The sequence below is a fragment of the Aythya marila genome (genome assembly GCF_965140915.1).
Source record: "Aythya marila genome assembly, chromosome: 6".
Lineage (NCBI taxonomy): Eukaryota > Metazoa > Chordata > Aves > Anseriformes > Anatidae > Aythya > Aythya marila.
Window position 1 is genome coordinate 560,324 of NC_139047.1, and position 18,645 is coordinate 578,968.

Sequence of the window (18,645 nt, forward strand, 5' to 3'; positions counted from 1 at the left end):
TACATGAAAATAACTTGGAAGGGCCATTAGCCATGAAAGTGCTGTTTATCTTCATGTAGTACCATTTTGTCTCAGAACATAAGTCAGCATACCCATGATACTGGCCCACGTGAAAACGCACCATCTATGAGGAAAGCGTGCCTTGAATGAGCAATAGTACCAATTAAACCTGTACCAGCCTGTTCCAGGGAAAAGGCTTCATTGTAATTCTTCAGCATAGCGTAAATTTCATATATTTCATTTCCCAAAACTGTTTCTAATTTATTTTTCTCTTTTGGGGGAAGAGCAAAAAAGACACCAAAAATGTCTGATATTTGTTAAATCAGAATATTTATAATTAATAATGGTCATAATGTAAAGACACTGTAGAAGGTATTTATTCTAATAGCCTTGGATGCTCAATCCTTGTAATTGTCCAGTCCGGTTTTGCTCCTTCTGTAAATTCCCTTTGGAACCTGGAAAAGGCAACATAGTAAGTGAAGAGTTATTAAAATTTACTTAATCCCTGAAGAGATAGTAACAGCAACAAGAAATCATGAAGAAATATTTTACTTCAATGTTATTTCTGTGAAAGCTCTTTAGACTTGGATGCTTATGCCTCAAAATGAAAGATCAAAATTAATTCTTTAGCAAGAAACAAAGTGCACTAACTTCAGTGTTTTAGTTCAGGTCTCAGACAGGATCAAGCATCAACAGTAAAGACCCTGATATCAAAATAGCACTCAGCTTTCATACCAGTAACCAAGACTATAGCTTTGTAGCAGCTCATCTCTAAATAAAGGGTTTTGATTTTGTAAGATGCAAACTGCTTTATAAAGCAAAATCATGTGCTAGGCATTCCACCTTAAAAAATCATTTTCACTGAATTATACTTTAAATACTAATAAAGTAATACATTTTCAGAAACACATCAGAGATCTGGCTAGTAATAGTACTGAACCTAAGAGTAAATTCCACAGTTGACAGGAAAATGAGGACATTCAACCCCTATTTTCAAAGAATCTCATATCTTCCTTTTGTAGTCATTAATGCCTTCTTCCCTGAGCATGTCAATTTTGACTGCTTGTCATCTAATGGTAAGTCTGAGCTTCAAGCTGAGTATTCGCAATCCCAAGTAACATGCATGTTGTGAACAAGAGTGCTCTAACATCATTGCTTTACTATTATATGTCAATCCACTCCTCAAAACTGTCTTCTCCAGACATCCTAATACTTATTACTAGGCTTCCAAAGCTTGAGGTATCTTTGCTAGTTTAAGTTTAGGTCAGCATAGTAGATAGAAGTATTATGTACCTGCAACGACTGCTCTGCTGGGAATTAGGAACAGATACTTTAGGCCTTAAAGTCAGGATCTTGAGGTAAGCAGTAACCTCAGAAGCCTCCAATTGCACAGAAGATGCTGAAATTGGGTAATGGATGGATCCAGGAAAATCCATCCAGGCAAAAATTGCTGGTAGCCTCAGAGCATTTCCTTTGTTTTTGAGCTTCTCATTGTCTAGACCCCCACAGCCTCTCTATTTCAAACATGGGTGTAGAGGTAACTGATTATACTGCATTTCTCACATAAAAATCCTCACTTTTTCCAACTTCTGAGAATTATTTTCAGTACATTTCACAAACTGTGCAGATATTTCCACATTTATTTGCCATTAGTACACTAGCAGAGGCATTTATAATGATTCCTATGAATCACAGAATCACAGAATTTTCTAGGTTGGAAGAGACCTCAAGATCATCAAGTCCAACCTCTGACCTAACACTAACAGTCCCCACTAAACCATTTCCCTAAGCTCTACATCTAAACGTCTTTTGAAGACTTCCAGGGATGGTGACTCCACCACTTCCCTGGGCAGCCTGTTCCAGTGCCTCACAACCCTTTCAGTGAAGAAGTTCTTCCTAACATCCAACCTAAAACTCCCCTGGTTCAACTTAAGCCCATTCCCCCTCGTCCTGTCACCAGGCATGTGGGAGAACAGACCAACCCCCACCTCGTTACAGCCTCCCTTGAGGTACCTATAGAGAGCGATAAGGTCGCCCCTGAGCCTCCTCTTCTCCAGGCTGAACAAGCCCAGCTCCCTCAGCCGCTCCTCGTAGGACTTGTTCTCCAGGCCCCTCACCAGCTTCGTCGCCCTTCTCTGAACCCGCTCAAGCATCTCCATGTCCTTCTTGTAGCGAGGGGCCCAAAACTGAACACAGTACTCGAGGTGCGGCCTTACCAGAGTCGAGTACAGGGGGACGATCACCTCCCTAGCCCTGCTGGTCACACTGTTCCTGATACAAGCCAGGATGCCGTTGGCCTTCTTGGCCACCTGAGCACACTGCTGGCTCATATTCAGCCAACTATCCACCATCACTCCCAGGTCCTTCTCTGCCTGGCAGCTCTCCAACCATTCCTCTCCCAGTCTGTAGCTCTGTCTCCCAGTCTGTAGCTCTGTGGATGAAAATACATCCACACGACTAACATGAGCTTTAAGGGCTTAGATCAGAGTGGCATTAATTACCTGAACACCAAGTGATGCTTGTTTTGCTCTTTCTGCAGAAAGCATTTGGCTAAGTAATTTCCTGTTTACAGGATACTTACTTCAGCTAACTGCTGACTTCTGTGCAGGGAATAAGTCAACAGCACTTGACTTATTAGCACTTGACTGCACTGCTGTTACTTGTGCTACGAGAAATGGGAACCAAGGACTTACATTGGCCTCTTTCCTGAAAGCTGCAGGAGCAGCACAGGAAAGGATCAGAAGACTCACACAGTGCTACAGATATTGCTCCTCCTGAACGAGTTTCCATTAATCTCAACTCAGAAGCAAGACAATAACATAATGACTATAAATGGTATTTTAAAAGTTTGGCCCTACAATAGAGACTGGAAAGCAGGATGAGAACTAGCTTCATTTAGAAACGAGGCAATCTAAAACATACCAAGTTCTGCAGTGGCACAGCGTGAATGTTTTCAGTTGCCAAACTAGTTTCCATACAATTAGCCCATGTACATATAAGGGGCAAGGAGACTTACTCATAGTTCGCTGTTAAAAGATGCCTTTTTTCTTTTGTGCTTTCATCTCCAAACACAATTTGGAAAACTTTGGTTTCACCTGGTACTTCATCAGGTAGGTTAGCTCCATTCAGATACCAGAAACGCATCAGGATACTAACAAACTTTCTGCCTGTTGGAAATAAAGCATAACATAGATGTCAGTTTGGTCAAATAGAAATATTTGTTGTGTAGCATATATTCTACTGAGGCTGAGGAAGGGTAACTGACTTCAGCCAAAAAGAATGTATAATAAAATAATAAACAATAAAGCCATTTATAACCATATTCCTGCTGTTTAGCAATAATAAAAATAAACTCAGTAGAAATATGTAATTTATGAGCTTTGCCTGAGAATGTAAACAATAAAACTGTATAAAAAAACAGGTTATCATGATGTCCAAAGCCAATGATTGATACTACAAGAGTGAGTAAAGGAACTGATACTTAGGAGCAAACTGGAAAAAAAAATCTCTATATCCAAAAGCAGGAAAAAAAAGCTCACTAGCTTTGAGAATTTGAAACGTTTATTGGAAGACCCATGGGTAGACTTTGAACCACCTCAACTGTGCCTGACAGAACTGAACATGTAATACTGGCATGTAAACAAGAGAAACTTGTTTGAATTCATCACTTTATATAAAGAAAATCAATGCCCTATAAGCATATTCCACAAAAGCAGAATAGATATGAAGAGAGAAAAAAAATATTTGTCCAGACTTCATTATTATTCCTGGAAGATATATCTTCACTGCTGAAGCAAACAGCTTTCTGTATATAGTAATTTTATAGTAATTTGTCTGAGTGGTTTCAGATTACGAAATAAAAATTAAACTTGAAATTAGCTAAGAAGAATGAGCAAAACCTACAGAAGTCAAAACAGTACCTCAGTAACAAATAGTAAATTACTAACAACAAGTTTAAAAGGAAATCAGAAAACTATATATACAGATGAACTATAAACAGAAGAACAAGGAATGAGAAGGATCCAAAAACACCCCTGTAGAGAATGCCTGCTGTGAGCAAAACCAGGAAAAAAGACTGCCCATTGCTGAGATTCCTTGTAAGGGGGTGTCGAGAGGCAGGAGACCTTTTCTCCATTAACACCAGTGACAGGACCCGCGGGAACGGGGTTAAGCTGAGGCAGGGGAAATTTAGGCTTGACGTCAGGAGGGGGTTCTTCACAGAGAGGGTGGTTGCACACTGGAACAGGCTCCCCAGGGTAGTGGTCACTGCACCGAGCCTGTCTGAATTTAAGAAGAGGTTGGACTGTGCACTTAGTCACACGGTCTGAACTTTTGGGTAGACCTGTGCGGTGTCAAGAGTTGGACTTGATGATCCTTAAGGGTCCCTTCCAACTCAGGATATTCTATGATTCTATGATTCTATGAGATGTTTTAGAATTCTAAACATACCATCATCGTTGTAGTAAATGCGAATATCTCCTTCTGTCGTGTACATAATTGCATCAATGTCAGCTGCTAAAGCATCCCTGTGGTTGTCAGAGAGTAAGGAAATCTTTTCCTTCAGCACGTTAAGTACCTAAATTCAGAAAAACTCAATTTTTCCACTAAGAAATTGAAGTAGCAACCTTATCTATTACAGTTAATAAAATGAAACCTATTGCTATAGCATTTGTATAACATTGTATAACATACAACATGGGTAGTGAAAAAGCACCAGACTCTCCCAAGCCCTAATTAACAATATTAAACAAGATTCATTTAATACTCAAACCAATGAGAATATTTTAAAAATGATTAGAAAAGATACTGTCAAAACAGAAGTTTCAAAGCAACGCATATAAACCCAGAAAATACCAGTTAAGTTTACTTCCACAATCATACTTACACTCTGCCTTCGCACTGCTGACTTCTCTATATGGGATATTCTTAGCTTTTGATTCAATCATTTCTCAGTTCTCACAAATTTCTTTGTAAATCTGTTCCATTACCACTAAGTTTATCTTTGCCATTTCAGGATCCACATTCCCACTGGAAAATGTTTAGACATTTGCCAATCAGAAAAGACTGGAAAACCATTCCTCTAGGACTTAAGTTGCACATCACATTCACAGCCATAGTATTTAAGCACCCCAAGATCTACACAACTGTGCTAAGTAGAAAGGGTGTGGTGCACTACTTGACCAGAAGCATCACCAAGAAGGATGAAGCCATGCAGCACGTTTTTAACCTGTATTCAGTTTTTAATCCCAACTGGAATTGCCCCTTTGGAAAAATAGGCAAATCCAGAGGTCATGTGGAAGCAAGAGGCATCTTCACTAGAAGACATTGGCTCTAGTGCATGGTAGGTATAAATTCCACTGGACAAAGCAATGAAGTAGTGCTTCAGAGCTTCAGCCACTGCACACGTTATGAGTCTCTGGAGCAATATTACCCCTAATCACCTGAAGAATTTAAGACAAGCAGAGGAAGAGGAGATGCTCTTTCAAAACCATTATTTTATTATTATTACTCACATTTTATTCCTATATCTGCTTAAAGAGGAGATTAGATTGTCCAGTGGGGATGTACTAGAACGGTAACAAAATTTTTGTTGCAAAGGCATGAGTGCCAATAGAACAGGCCAAGCTGACATCCATTAACAGGGCAGACTCCTTCTGAGGCATCTCCCCCACATGAATCTGATGCATCTGCTACTTCCGTCCACTGGGAAGGCCAAGAGAACTTCAGCAATTAAGAATTCACAAAGGGATAGAACGCAGACAACACTGTTATTTAACTAGCCAGGTCAGTCATGTCCCTGTGACCATGACTAATGACTGCGGCCTCCCAGCTGAGACCAAGAATTAGCTGTATGATATGCTTGGGGTGGGAATGTATTGGGGCAGCAAGGAAGAACACGAATTAGTTCCTTCATCTGAATTCTGGTGCACACACTGACAGTTTCAGCTATCTGCTTACACCAACAGGGGTATGCAAATCCACCTGCAATCCAGAATCCATCACCTTTCAAATCCCTTCTGGTACACCAGCAATCTTTTTGGCAATTGGTCCCTATGCTTAGTGGCAAGGACATTATTATTTTTTTCCTATACAGTAACTCTAAATTAATTTTCATGCCTTGAAATTAAACAAAAAGCTGCAAGACAATCACCTATTCAATGTTATGCTGTTTTTCCCCAATTAAACCAAACTGGCAATGCTTGTAAATACTGACAGGCTGAATACACATTGCTTCATAATGGAAAATATCAATTGGCAGAACTAGAGACGGGAAACACTTACCTCTGATGACACAAGTCCCTCTAGCAGATCAAGTTTACGCTGAGACAGCAGCTGTGAAACAACAGAAAATGCCTAAAAAAAAAAAAAAAAAAAAAAAAGAGAGAAATAAAACATGAATTTTAGATTAGCTTATTTTTTCTGACAAATCCATCAGTATAGGACAGGCTATCTAAATATTCCATGACTTAATATTTCATTACTTGCACAGTATGTCAACATTGATATGGGACCCCTCCAGCTTTTAAAAAAAGAAAAAGTTATTCTATTAGCTGATAAAAACATAAGGTTTCTTTTCCACCTTATTTAGAGCATGAAACTTTTTGCAGGCAAATGAATGCCTTAATAAAAAAATGCAGTAACCTATGAATTGTTTTTATTCTTTCTTTCTGCTGGTAATTCAGACACTATGTCTTTCCCTGTAAATATTCTCCTCCGCAACCTGCACCTTTTCCCAGTGCAGTGTCAGTCAAAACAGAAGCTCATATCTAAAAAAAATAATATTTATAAATTTAGTCTAGTCCCTAAACCTTGGAGGAACGCAACATCCCTTTTTCATCAATTCTGCAGGTATAATTACATACAGAAACACCTCTGTGTGTGCAAATATTATGCTTGTTAAATGCTGATGGCATGTTTAAGGCCTTAAAATAAAAATAAACAAGAACATAGCAAAGTAAAACAGGTAGTTCTCCACGCTGCAACTAATGTGTATTTTTTTTTAAAGGTCTCAAGCATATTAACATTGTTCTCATCATCTGTTTATTTATTTATTTATTTATTTTTCAAATACAATAACTTAAATTTCACTGCTAGCAGTACTAGTTTTCCATGACTAGCTTTGAGAACTGAGGCATTTTGTTGACAGTGGTTGTTAGGTTCATAAGCCTGGAGAAGCAGATATATGAAACAATTCTACAACCACCTGAGCTTCATAATATTACAAGAAAAACAGCTAAAATGACATCTTAAAGTCCTTAAAACGTTAAGAAACGTTTTTCTTCATCCTGCTTCAGGGGATAGTAGCACACATGACTTTGGGATCTAGAGAAATAAAAATAAAACCTGCAAATTCCCCCTCAGATGAGGAGAAAACCCACGCCTCTAGCCACCCTGGCTTCCCCCAGCAGCGAGGGGCTTCAGGACAGAGGCAGAAAGCCGTCCATACCCAACAGGTGAGCTGCAAGGCCGCCGTTTTTTAGGCCTCTTCCACCGCCGGGCGCCCCCGCACAAGACAAGGGGGCTGCCGGCAGCCCACCCGCCCCCTCACCTGCTTGGCGCCCCGCGTGAACTCCTCGACGCTGAACTCGGGGTCGAAGTAGAGGCGGATGAGCAGGTAGTAACACCGGCTGCGCAGCCAGGCCAGCGGGCTGCTGATCCGCACCACCACCACTCGCCGTCGCGGCCCCTCGGCCTCTGGCCCACGCCCCTGCGTGCTGGCGAAGCGGGCGGCGGGCCCGAGCGGCCGGGGCCCCGCCGGGCGGCGGACCCAGCTCCAGGCCGGGACCGGGGCCGCGGCGGCGACCGGCGGGGCCCGGGCCGTCCCCGGAGCAGCGAACGCCCGCCCCAGCCAGCGCCCGGGCCCGGCGGCGCCGCGCAGCGCCATCATGGCGCCGGCTGTGCCCCGCCCGTCCCTCAGCGCGGCCGTTCCGTGCGCTCAGCGGGAAACGGAGGCGGCTCCGCCGGTTCCGCCGCCGTGCTGCGCTCCGGGCGGCCCTCGCTGGGGGAAGCGGCGGGCACCGGGCCGGCGGCGAGCATGGCGCGGCCGGGGCAGGAGGCGGTGGCGGTGCCCAGCCTGGGCGGCGTGGGCCGGGAGCGCTTCCTGCGGGACATCTACCCTCAGGTATGGCCCCGAGAGGGGCTCGGGTCAGGGCTCGGCTGTTTGCACGCGGCCTCCTCTTTCGCAGTTGCTGCGGGAAGCCTTGTTGGCTCTAGAGGGCTGCGTGTAGGCGGAGAGGCAAATTCCTTCTAAATTGCTGAAAAGCTCTGGCGCGTGATTGGTGACTTTATTTAACAGCGGTTAAAAAAAAATGCTTTTTGTTCCTTTGTCACCATTGCTTCCTTTTTCTTTGAGATGCCAATTGAAAGTCTTTCTGTTAGGCTGCTGTTGTGGGTGTGTGTGTGTACATTTGATCAATCCTGCTTAACACAGGTGGAAAGAGCAGCTCTGAGGACATTCACCACCAGTATAGCTCACAGCCTATACCATAAATTAATGGTCTCTTAGTTATTTTTTGCTTAGCTGAGGCTAGAATGACTGCACGTGTTCCTTAGCCTAGCTAGATTTGTCAATGGCCCTAGAATACAACAAATGTTAAAATTGCCTTTGCCTCTCCATGTTCTTCCTTATCATGCTATGGAAGAGGATGTAGTAAATAGGGAAGCCGTTCTGTGACTTCCTGCCTTTTGTTTCAACACTCAGCATTCCAGTCCACATTGTTCAGTCGCGAATAGTTGTGACTGTGATATTCAATCGAGTTGTTTGCATATATTTAGTTTTAAAATCATTTCTTTCCCTCCCCCCCCCCCCCACTGGATGCAATCACCATTCTTTGTTTCCTTTTTTTGTTTGTTGTTTTTTTTTCTTCCTTAGAGAAAGCCAGTAGTGCTGAAAGGAATGGAACTGGGCTCTTGCATAACCAAATGGACAGTAGATTACCTGAGCCAAGCCGAAGGATCTAAAGAAGTAAAGATTCATGTTTCTAAAGTACCACAGATGGATTTCCTCAGTAAGAACTTTGTTTATAGGTACTTCAGTCCAAAATCTTTTATATGTAAAGCCTGTTAACTTCCAGAGATACAGTGCATAGTTTCAAGCAGAGGGTGAGAACGTGAAGCTAGTTTGAGAAAACTTTCAATAGCATACCCAAATGTTGTCCTTGATTTCCCCCTCCGTTCATTCCACAAATATCTCAATGCCATGAATAAATACTGAATAAAAGAAGCTGACAAGCAGGACCTTGAAAATGATGACTTGGAGAAATGTTATGTAAAGAGATTTTGACAGAGCATTCCTGTAGGACATTTGTGCTTGGCATTAATATTAGACGATATGCTAGTCTGTTTTAATTGTATGGTGCCTTTTCAGTGTTACTGAATAGCGTCAGTTTCTGATTCACTGTATATCTGAACCTCTTTGGATGCTGGCATATGACAGGCATGGTATTCCACTTCAGAGGGATGTTAGTAATTAAGTTAAGCTCCTTTTAAAGTTAGCCTTTGCAGTTCCCATTATGTTCAAGCTACTGGATACCATATCTTTCACCAGCATTTTAATGTTGATAAAACTCACATAAACCCTTGATCTCCCTTGAAATTCCTCTTGCATAGCTGACGAAACTTGTCTTCAGAGTTCATGTAATCTCACTTGTTGTATTGTTCTTCCAGGGTAAATGCCTTTATTTTAGTTGCTTGTTATTTTTCTGAAGAGGAAAGATGATGTGTTCAGTTTCTTAAACTTCTAAGAAGGCAGAAGCATGTGCTGTACATGTAAGAAGCTACAAGTCCCTATGAGTGTTACCCATTGTTCAGGGGAAAAATACCATTTAATCATATTATATTCTGCTCACTGCACAATGAACTTTGGAATCTTTGAAATCAGGTTGTACCAAATAACTATTTCCTTTCCCCTGCTCTGTTTTGTTTCTTGTTGTACCTCTTACTGTGAGTTGATCAGCTGTGCTAGTTCGAGCAGTTTTGTAGACAGCCATGTGGAGGTGCTTTGATGGTGCTTTATTATAGCAGGTGTTAGTAATTAGTGACTTTAACCTAACTCACTACAAATTCAGGAAGCTTTGACCCTTTCCACAGTAAGCCCCCTATGTTTATATAGAGGGAGAAGTAGAATCAAAAGAAGAGCAATGCTGAAGACTTAGTGTGGGGTTCTATGACTTTAAAGTGATGCAAGTAAATGTAACTGCAGTCTATTTTGCTTTTGTGTTGGTTTTGGAACTTCTTCAGCTGTATTGTGATGTGGTACAGAAGCGTGTCTTTCTGTTTTAGCTTTGTGAGCAGGTTCACTATTAGCTCAAATAACTGCTAGTGGAGAACAGGTAGGAGATAAAATGACTAGGATAAATAGCAAGGGCAGTACCAGCATGCATCACTTTAATCTGTTGTGGAGTTGTGCTCTCACTCTTTCTCAGTAAAACCGTAAATGGACGGGATATAATTGTTCAACTGAAGTCAGAGGGGTTTATTTTGTTGTTTTTTTTTTTTTTCCTTGTTGACTTTAAGTGTTTTGTTTTTTTATTTATTCAATTATTGTAAAAAAATTTAAAGTGTTTAGAGAATTGTTCTAAGTACTGTGAGATGCAGTTTGTATTCTGGTGGAAGGTGTAAGTAGAGGATCATGAGCAATTTTGCTTGAGGAGAGCCTTTCCTTAATCATAGGCAACTGGTGGTTGCTCTGAGACTTGACATTTATATGTAATGTAGTTGTTATTCAGTGGCACTTAACGTGAGATAGTAACTTCAGTGAACATAACATCGAATTCACAACACTCATAACAATTGTATCACTTTGTGTGTTTGGTTTACTACCCAGCTATCAACTAAGGACAGAATCTGTAGCCCTTATGAAAAATTGCTCTTATTTAAACATGTAATAGTAATGTTGATTTCAGAGCGATGAGCTATAACGTGTGGTGTGTGTTTTTTTTTTAATATTCTGAAGTAACATTTAATAAATTCTAAGAAATCTCTAAGGAAATCATAGAAAATACTAAAAGTCCTGTCTTCTCCCTAGATGAGGTAGCAAATATAGCTGTATAGATATGTTCAGAAAACAGGAATAAATTTCATAGCTCTACACGTGGCAATATTTATCTGCTCATAAATAAATTCATAGAAGAAAATGCATATGTATACATATGCATAAGTAAACACATACATCACCCACAGCTTTTTCCTCTACTTTTTCTGATAGTTCATTTAAAAAAAAAAAATCTTGAAGTTCAGCTTCTGTTTATATACCTAAAACCGTTTGGGATAGAGTGGCTTCCCTTTAGCCTAGTAGCTCTTTTGATACTGAAGTTTTCTACAGATTTGCAGAAATGCACTGCAAATGAGCAGTAAAATGACATACAAATGACATACTGTAAGAGAAATTGTCAAAGTATTTTTGGGCACGTCTCCATCCTTGGAGATAATGAAAAACCTAATTTGATGTTGAAATATTTCCAGAGATTCCTTCCAGGCTCAACAATTACATGATTCTGTTTGAATCTATAATATGGCAACTTACTAAAGCAGAAAGATTTGTAGCACAGGATTTCTGTTTTAGTCCTACCTTCAACATTCACTGCAAACGCTTAAGCACCATGTTAAATAAATAAAATTTTAAAAACTGTATTGCATCTTCTGTTAGAATAGATATGGTAGGAGAGCATTTTAAGCCTATGATTTAGACCATGTGTTGTTGCATTGATTCACTGTATGAATTTGAATACTTGTATTTCAGAACTCTGCCTTTTAATGAATTTGTACGAAGAGCAGCTGAAGTCAAACACAAGGAGTACTTTCTTTCTGAGGTAACTTCCTTAGTGTCATAGCTCCTTCTATTAGTTTTCCCAGTATATGGAGGAAAAAAAAAAAGAATTTTAAGTCTTGTTGCGCTAAAGCACTTGATCTTAGATTTAACTGGTTTGTGTGGCTTGGAGCCAAGGGAAAAACTTGAGGGAAAGTAACTTCTCAGAAATTGTTTTGCATGTTTACAGTGCGATTGACTTAATGGTCCTGTTCCTGTTATCAAAAGCTGTTTACCTGAGAAAAAGTTCCAGTACAGATTAAGAAATCAAACCTTGCTTTAAAATAAGTGTATAATTTAGGCATTTTGTAATAAAAAGTCATGAAGATATTTTAGAGTTCGATTATATCTGCTATCGAATTGCAAATACAGATTTATTGTAACATAACTTTTGAGTAGCAAACTTGAGGCAATCTCTATACAGTGATGTTCAAAGTGTGGATTTTTTAGGTAACTAATTAGCAAGCAAACCTTTCTGAAACCAAGCATGCTTTTCACCTTGTATGGTAAATAGGATGCTGTAAGATTTGAAGCCAACTGACAGAGTGTTTCTGCATCAGCATTACGAGGAATTTAAGTTATCTGCATTTGCTTTGAATACATTAAAAGCAATGCTTATGCAGCTGACAAGTCTCCCACTTCTACCCAGTTAATAGATGTTTCCCATTTCTTGAGATGAACAGCAGGGAGCAGTAGAGTGAAGGCAGTATAACAAAATAGCTGAGTTTGTGAATGTCATCTATTTGTATCATATTTTAATAAAACCTCAAATTAGATTAATGAAAAAATGTAAATCTTTAAGTGCATTTGTAATTCATATTAAAACCAAAACAATTATTTCTGTATTATCTACAGGATGAAAAGTACTACTTGCGATCAGTAGGTGAAGATGCTAGGAAGGTGAGTTACTTGAGATTGCAGTTCTAATATTGTTAGGAATATTTTTAAAAGTCTGTTGTCATCTACTGTCTGTGTAGTACAGGCATAAAACTTATTTATTATCACTTGGGCTAGGAATCTGTCTGCATTTAGGTCAGAATATTTAAACCTAAGCATCCAAAAAGTTGCTGTTACAAGAGTTTAGCTGATTACCGAAGAGTACAGGCTACCTGTTCTATTCTCTAGCTGTTGTAAGCTAATATAAAAGGATTTCTGATAGTCACTTCTTTGGTGTGATTTCTAGCAGTGATGGTTGAAAGCAGCTCTCTGATTTTTATTAATACTGGTGACCAAGTCAGCACTGAAAGAATGAAAAGCATTATTATTTTCAGTTATTTGCTAATGCTGATGTTCTAGCCCTGTGTTCCCTATGATGGAAAGGTGCTAGTAAGGTGCTCTCCTATTTTAAGGGTGCACAGATAATGCTCTAAGTTTTGTCCTTTTTGATTTAGGATGTTGCAGATATCAGAAAGCAGTTTCCTGTTCTGGCAGATGATGTTCAGATTCCAGAGTATTTTGATAAGGAACAGTTCTTCTCTAGTGTATTCCGCATCAGCTCAGCAGGATTACAGCTATGGACCCATTATGATGTAGGTAATAATGTGATTAGCATAAAATTTTGCAGATGATGTTGAAGGATTGAGATACTAAGTTACAAGTTTCTGTTGACAAAGATCTGTTTCATGAAAAATGTCTCATTGGTAATTGTACCATGATTTGGGCAGTCTGTTACTTTGGTGTGGTAGGCTCCAAATAACAAACGTTTTCTAACATTATACAGTGCAATTCTGAATACCTATTTATAAGGAAAGTTTTTTTTGAGGAAAAATTCTTTTAATATTGGAAAAAAAAATCCTAATATATTTTGCTGGTTTATATTATCTAAAGCATAGTAAGTTTGTTTTAAGATATAAAAACTTGATCCCTGTACAAGGAAAAAAGTAAAGCTTTGGAAAGTATTTTTTTTCCAAGCAGAGTATTTGTGAAGAATGCACAGCTAGGAGAAAAAGTAACTCTCATTCTTGAGGGTTTTTTTTTTATTTATTTTTATTAACTCTATGTGGAAACTCTTTTAGCTAATTCTAATGATGGTTTTAATGCCCTTTTTTATATTGACGCTGGTTTTAGATTATTAACAGACTATGTATTCATTCTTAATTTTTGGCTGACATCTTCTTTACTATGCTCATTTCAGGTAATGGATAACTTCTTAATCCAAGTAACAGGGAGAAAACGAGTTGTTTTGTATAGTCCTCAAGATGTACCATATTTATATTTATCAGGTATGTATACTGTGTACATCTCATTTGGACTTTAGTGATCATAGTTGGCTTTCCGGTTTAAAAGTGTTGCACTACAGGAAAAAATCACCAACAACTTGACATAAAAAGTGATTTGGTCCCTTATTCTGATGCAGTTTGCTTTAGTCAAAGCTAAGAATTGTAGTGGGGCAAGCTAGGAAACTTGAAAATGAGCACTGAAGCTTTACCTGGTTCTGTCTTCTCCACCTAACTGGAGTTCAGTGCTCTGTCCAGATTTAAAATGACATTTTAAATGTCAGAGTAAATGTCTTTTAGTGTTAATAAGAGTGTGGTTATAGGAGAAACACAGACAACAGGAGAATATGCCTCTTCAGTAAATGAGGAGTGCCATCAGATTTGCCAGACTTTTAGAGGAGTTAAAGAACAATAACCCAATATTAAACTGTATTCAAGAACTGACATTTCCAGCAGTGCATAAATGCTTTGTTACTGTTTGGAAGAGTTGGACTGTCTATTCATTACTTCTGAAAACTTTCCTAGGTACTAAATCGGAGGTGCTGGATGTTGATAACCCAAACTTTGAGAAATACCCACTTTTTGTGAAAGCCAAGCGCTATGAGTGTTACCTAGAAGCAGGAGATGTGTTATTTATTCCAGGTATGTAACATAGTTCCTGACTGTGGTGTGTTTTTAAACAGCTTTATTTGCAACTTGTTATTTCTAGGGATGGCATTGCTAAAGCATTGTTGTGTCATAAGTAGGAGCATCTAAGGATTTTGGCAAAACTTGTTTATTTTTTTTTCCAACTGTACTGATTAGCCTAACACAAGATAAATTACTTCTGTGATCTAAGTTTTCTAATAACAGAATTTCAGTCAAGTGCCATTTCTGTTCTTGCCTCACTTGGAAACTGTGAGGCATGTGACTTGTTAGTACCTTCCATCCATTTATAATCTCCTCTGAGGAATGGAAAGACTAATCATTTTTCTGCACAAACAAAATACAAATCTGCTAAATTTGCTTCCTGGGTTGAGATGACACCTCTGGTGATGAGGGGAAGGCATTTGAATCAATGCTATTGAGCTATTCCTACTTAAGATTTTAATTTGATATGTGTTTGTGGCAGGTACTTAATCCTATTCATTTTCATATTATCTGGGCAGTATAAACAGGCCAGTAAACAAGGTAGTAGCTTTCCATGAAGATTTTAAAATAGATTCTTAGAACTGAACTGGCTACTTAATTTTGAGCTTGCCATTTGTGTTTCTTTTCTTTGGAACAAATCTTGTTATTGCAGTTAAAGGTATATCTATTGTTCACAGACATCTTCTATGCAATACAGGTACTCGTTTATCTTTGCCAATAGGTGTGCTGGTCCAAACTTAGATGCACTCGGCACTCTAAAAACTAGTGGAGTACAGGGATTTTTAAGTTTAGAGAATTGTGCTAGGTTTGTTAGAGTTCTGGGATATTTAACACTGAAAAAAGGAGATCTTTAAGAAGTGATGTGGCTATTATGGAGATAATAGATGCAGCCCCAGTTGCTAATTTGACAAACTTCTTGGTTCATTTCTCAGAATAAACTTCTGATGTCTTATTGCAGCTCTTGGTGTCTAAGCACAACATTCTGTCTTCTAGCTTAAAATTAAAACTAAATTTATCCTGGAACTATACTAGGTGAGGTAAAATATAAATGTCTTTGTATCTTTAACCACACCCATGATTCAAAGGAAAAGCCCCATGACTTTACTATCCAGAGATTAGTAACTTGCATGGGTGACTTGAGTGACACCAGTAGTTTACATTAATGTTTGGACAATGTGTGCAAGGTCAGGGACTCTTTCTGTGAAAACAGATACGTGAATGCAGAATAGAGATCACAGAATCACAGAATTTCTAGGTTGGAAGAGACCTCAAGATCATCGAGTCCAACCTCTGACCTAACGCTAGCAGTCCCCAGTAAACCATATCCCTAAGCTCTACATCTAAACGTCTTTTGAAGACTTCCAGGGATGGTGACTCCACCACTTTCCTGGCCAGCCTGTTCCAATGCCTCACAACCCTTTCAGTAAAGAAGATGGGTGAGGTGAGCAAGGAAGATGCCTTACTTTTGTCCTACACACTTACCACTTGTTTGAGTGTTTCTTTACTTCAGTAATTATGTTTGCCTGAAATTGTGGATGGATGAAAATGTCTTGAAAATGTTCATTAATTTGGTACAATGTGATATACTAGTAGATTTATGAAAAAGTATCCATAAATAAAACAACACAGTAGTTGAGGAAAAGCCTCAACTGGATTTAGATTTGGTGATTCTGGCACTTGTCATGAGTCACAGACAAGTTCTAGATGCCAGTCTTCATTTTAGACATTTTCTTTCTGCAGCTTTGTGGTTCCACAATGTAATTTCTGAGGAATTTGGAGTGGCAGTGAATGTCTTCTGGAAGCACCTTCCTGCTGAGTGCTATGATAAGAGTGACACTTATGGAAATAAAGATCCCATGGTAGCCTCTAGAGCTATACAGATCTTAGACAGGGCCTTGAAAACACTTGAAGAACTACCTGAGGAATACAGGGATTTCTATGCTCGAAGAATGGTGTCACGGATCCAAGAAAAAGCCTATAGGAATGATTATGGATAAAATAACACATTGTAAGTTGCAAGCTCCTGTGAAAGCAGAGAACCATATGTTAATACAGAAACTGGCCATGTGTACACAAATAAACTTCCTGTAAGGCTAAAAACCAATGTTGATAAATTTTCTTATCAATAAAATTTAAAAAACATCTACCTTGTAGACTTTTTTTCTTGGTTTTCTTTCCTCATGTGATGTGCACAATGTGCTTGACTGGGAGACGATCTCTTTTCTGTAATGAGGCATACGCCTGTAGTGCCTGCACTTCTAAATCTGCTTTTTTGAAGTTATTAAACTTTTCTGAATGAAAGTTTCAGTATCTGGATGGAGCTGACAGTGTATGCTTAGAATGATACACCTTCCTGAATACTCTTGTTTACACTAAAGTTCTAGGAAAGCCACAGATTTCTGTGGAGGTTTAAGACAGCCACTGGTGGTAATGTAATGGTCGTGGTTTCTTTTTGAATAATGGCCTGGAGGTGTGGGGAGTTCCTGCTTGCTCTTGTGTTGGAAGAGAGGAGAGTGTGAGAGGGGGCATGGCAGGGGAAGCTAAAGCTAATCCTTTGAAGTTGTTTGGAATTTTGTAGCAGCTTGAACACAAATGTGATAATATACCCCCTGCTAGCTGAATAAGGTATTGTGCAGGAAACCTTGTTTGCTGCAACCACAGTCACTGCCCCAGTGCACTCAGGCGGTGCTTCTGTTTCTGCAGCTGTAGAATACTAGCAAATAACATGCTCAGAAATCTATCAACCTTCAGCAGGAGAATCTGAAAGGAGGATCATAATACTGAAGTAGATGTAGAGTCTGTTGGGAGCAGTATCTGAGATGCATTATGTTAACATACGAAAGGAGGTTGCATTGCATCTTTTGTAGGTGGTTACCTTTTGACAGCCTGTGGTACTTACAGAAGCCTTGTAAAATGAAGATGGATATTTCACAAAAAAAAGGTTTTGCTTGTCCCTTTAAAATCTGTTACCATGCAGTTTGGGAAATGCAGTATTTACCTAAAATTTACATCAGTCTGCTACTTCCAGCAGGTTTTTTCTTTTTATCTTAAGAACTGTAGCTCTTAGATTAAAGAGGTATGTAGTGTTAATAAAGCACTGGAAGGAAAAAAAAAAAAGCAAACAACATTTCCTGAGGAGCAGGGGCTTGCAACACTGCATATTTTTCATATAAACCTGTTCTTGGCAATGTAACACAGTAAAAATAGTGTGCTGCCCTGTGAATAGGCACCCAGCCATCGTAATGAATAGGCATGAATTGAACCAGCCAAGCGGTTCTGATGGACATCATTGCACATTCTGTGGTCAGAATTTAAATCTAGGATCACAAACAGGTCTCGAAACTTCTGTGGCTAAAGGATTGCTTGTGCATACTGCTGAGACAGAATCTCTGTGTCTGTTAGGCTGGAGAAGCCTCCTGGTTTTGTCGGGTTTGTAATGTTGAGGGCACTTTAAGAATTGTTCTGCAGAGATGCGCGCAACATAGTTTTTGTGTGTTTGCTAAGAGTTAATGGAAAGGCTCAAAGAGCCTGCAGGGTTACAGAAAGCTGTGTTCTAGCATTATGTCTGTGCAGCTTCCTCTGTGTTTTTTAACCACCAGCAGCTTCTCATTAAGCTAGTACAGAGGAAGGAAATACTGTGCTGATCCGTTGCTCTGCTACTTCTTGATTCCCCATTCCCTAAAGAGAGGCGCTAACTAGCATGGGGTTCTCAGGTCCCCTCAACACTCGGGCATAAGTAAGGAAACCCTTGTATCACTCAGTCGCAGGTATTAGTGTGGAGGTAGCCCAGCAGGGAAGTTGTAATGCACTTGCTTGGTGAGTGTGAAGTTTGCATTGGAAAATATGTTTCTCTCTGTGAACAGATAGTCACACTGAATTATATGTGAGCCAAGTGCTATAGGAAGTGCAGCTATTTCTGCCTTATGCTACCAACTTTTAACTTTATTTTTATGACAGCAAATGAAGTCATCTTAGCATGATCAGCTGGTGATA

General features: G+C 39.5%; 2 protein-coding genes across 4 annotated transcripts; one reads left to right on the top strand and one right to left on the bottom strand.

Moving 5' to 3' along the window:
• Positions 1-313: 313 nt before the first annotated feature.
• MAIP1 (matrix AAA peptidase interacting protein 1) lies at positions 314-7,888 on the bottom strand (the record flags this gene model as incomplete). The annotated part of the gene is made up of 5 exons (XM_082763307.1): positions 314-455; positions 3,017-3,167; positions 4,450-4,576; positions 6,283-6,354; positions 7,550-7,888. The coding sequence occupies 5 exons, from the start codon at positions 7,886-7,888 to the stop codon at positions 377-379; spliced, it is 768 nt and encodes a 255-aa protein (XP_082619433.1). The 3' UTR covers positions 314-376.
• On the top strand, positions 7,884-16,846 carry TYW5 (tRNA-yW synthesizing protein 5). Of its 3 annotated transcripts, XM_082763306.1 has the most exons (8): positions 7,996-8,122; positions 8,873-9,027; positions 11,741-11,810; positions 12,662-12,706; positions 13,198-13,335; positions 13,941-14,028; positions 14,548-14,664; positions 16,393-16,839. In XM_082763306.1, the coding sequence occupies exons 1-8, from the start codon at positions 8,036-8,038 to the stop codon at positions 16,647-16,649; spliced, it is 957 nt and encodes a 318-aa protein (XP_082619432.1). In that variant the 5' UTR covers positions 7,996-8,035; the 3' UTR covers positions 16,650-16,839. The 3 variants fall into 3 exon arrangements, with proteins under 3 accessions (XP_082619431.1, XP_082619432.1, XP_082619430.1); XM_082763305.1 differs by lacking the exon at positions 13,198-13,335 and having other exon boundaries at positions 7,884-8,122; positions 16,393-16,846; XM_082763304.1 differs by lacking the exons at positions 7,996-8,122; positions 8,873-9,027 and adding an exon at positions 9,667-9,880 and having other exon boundaries at positions 16,393-16,838.
• Positions 16,847-18,645: the final 1,799 nt, after the last annotated feature.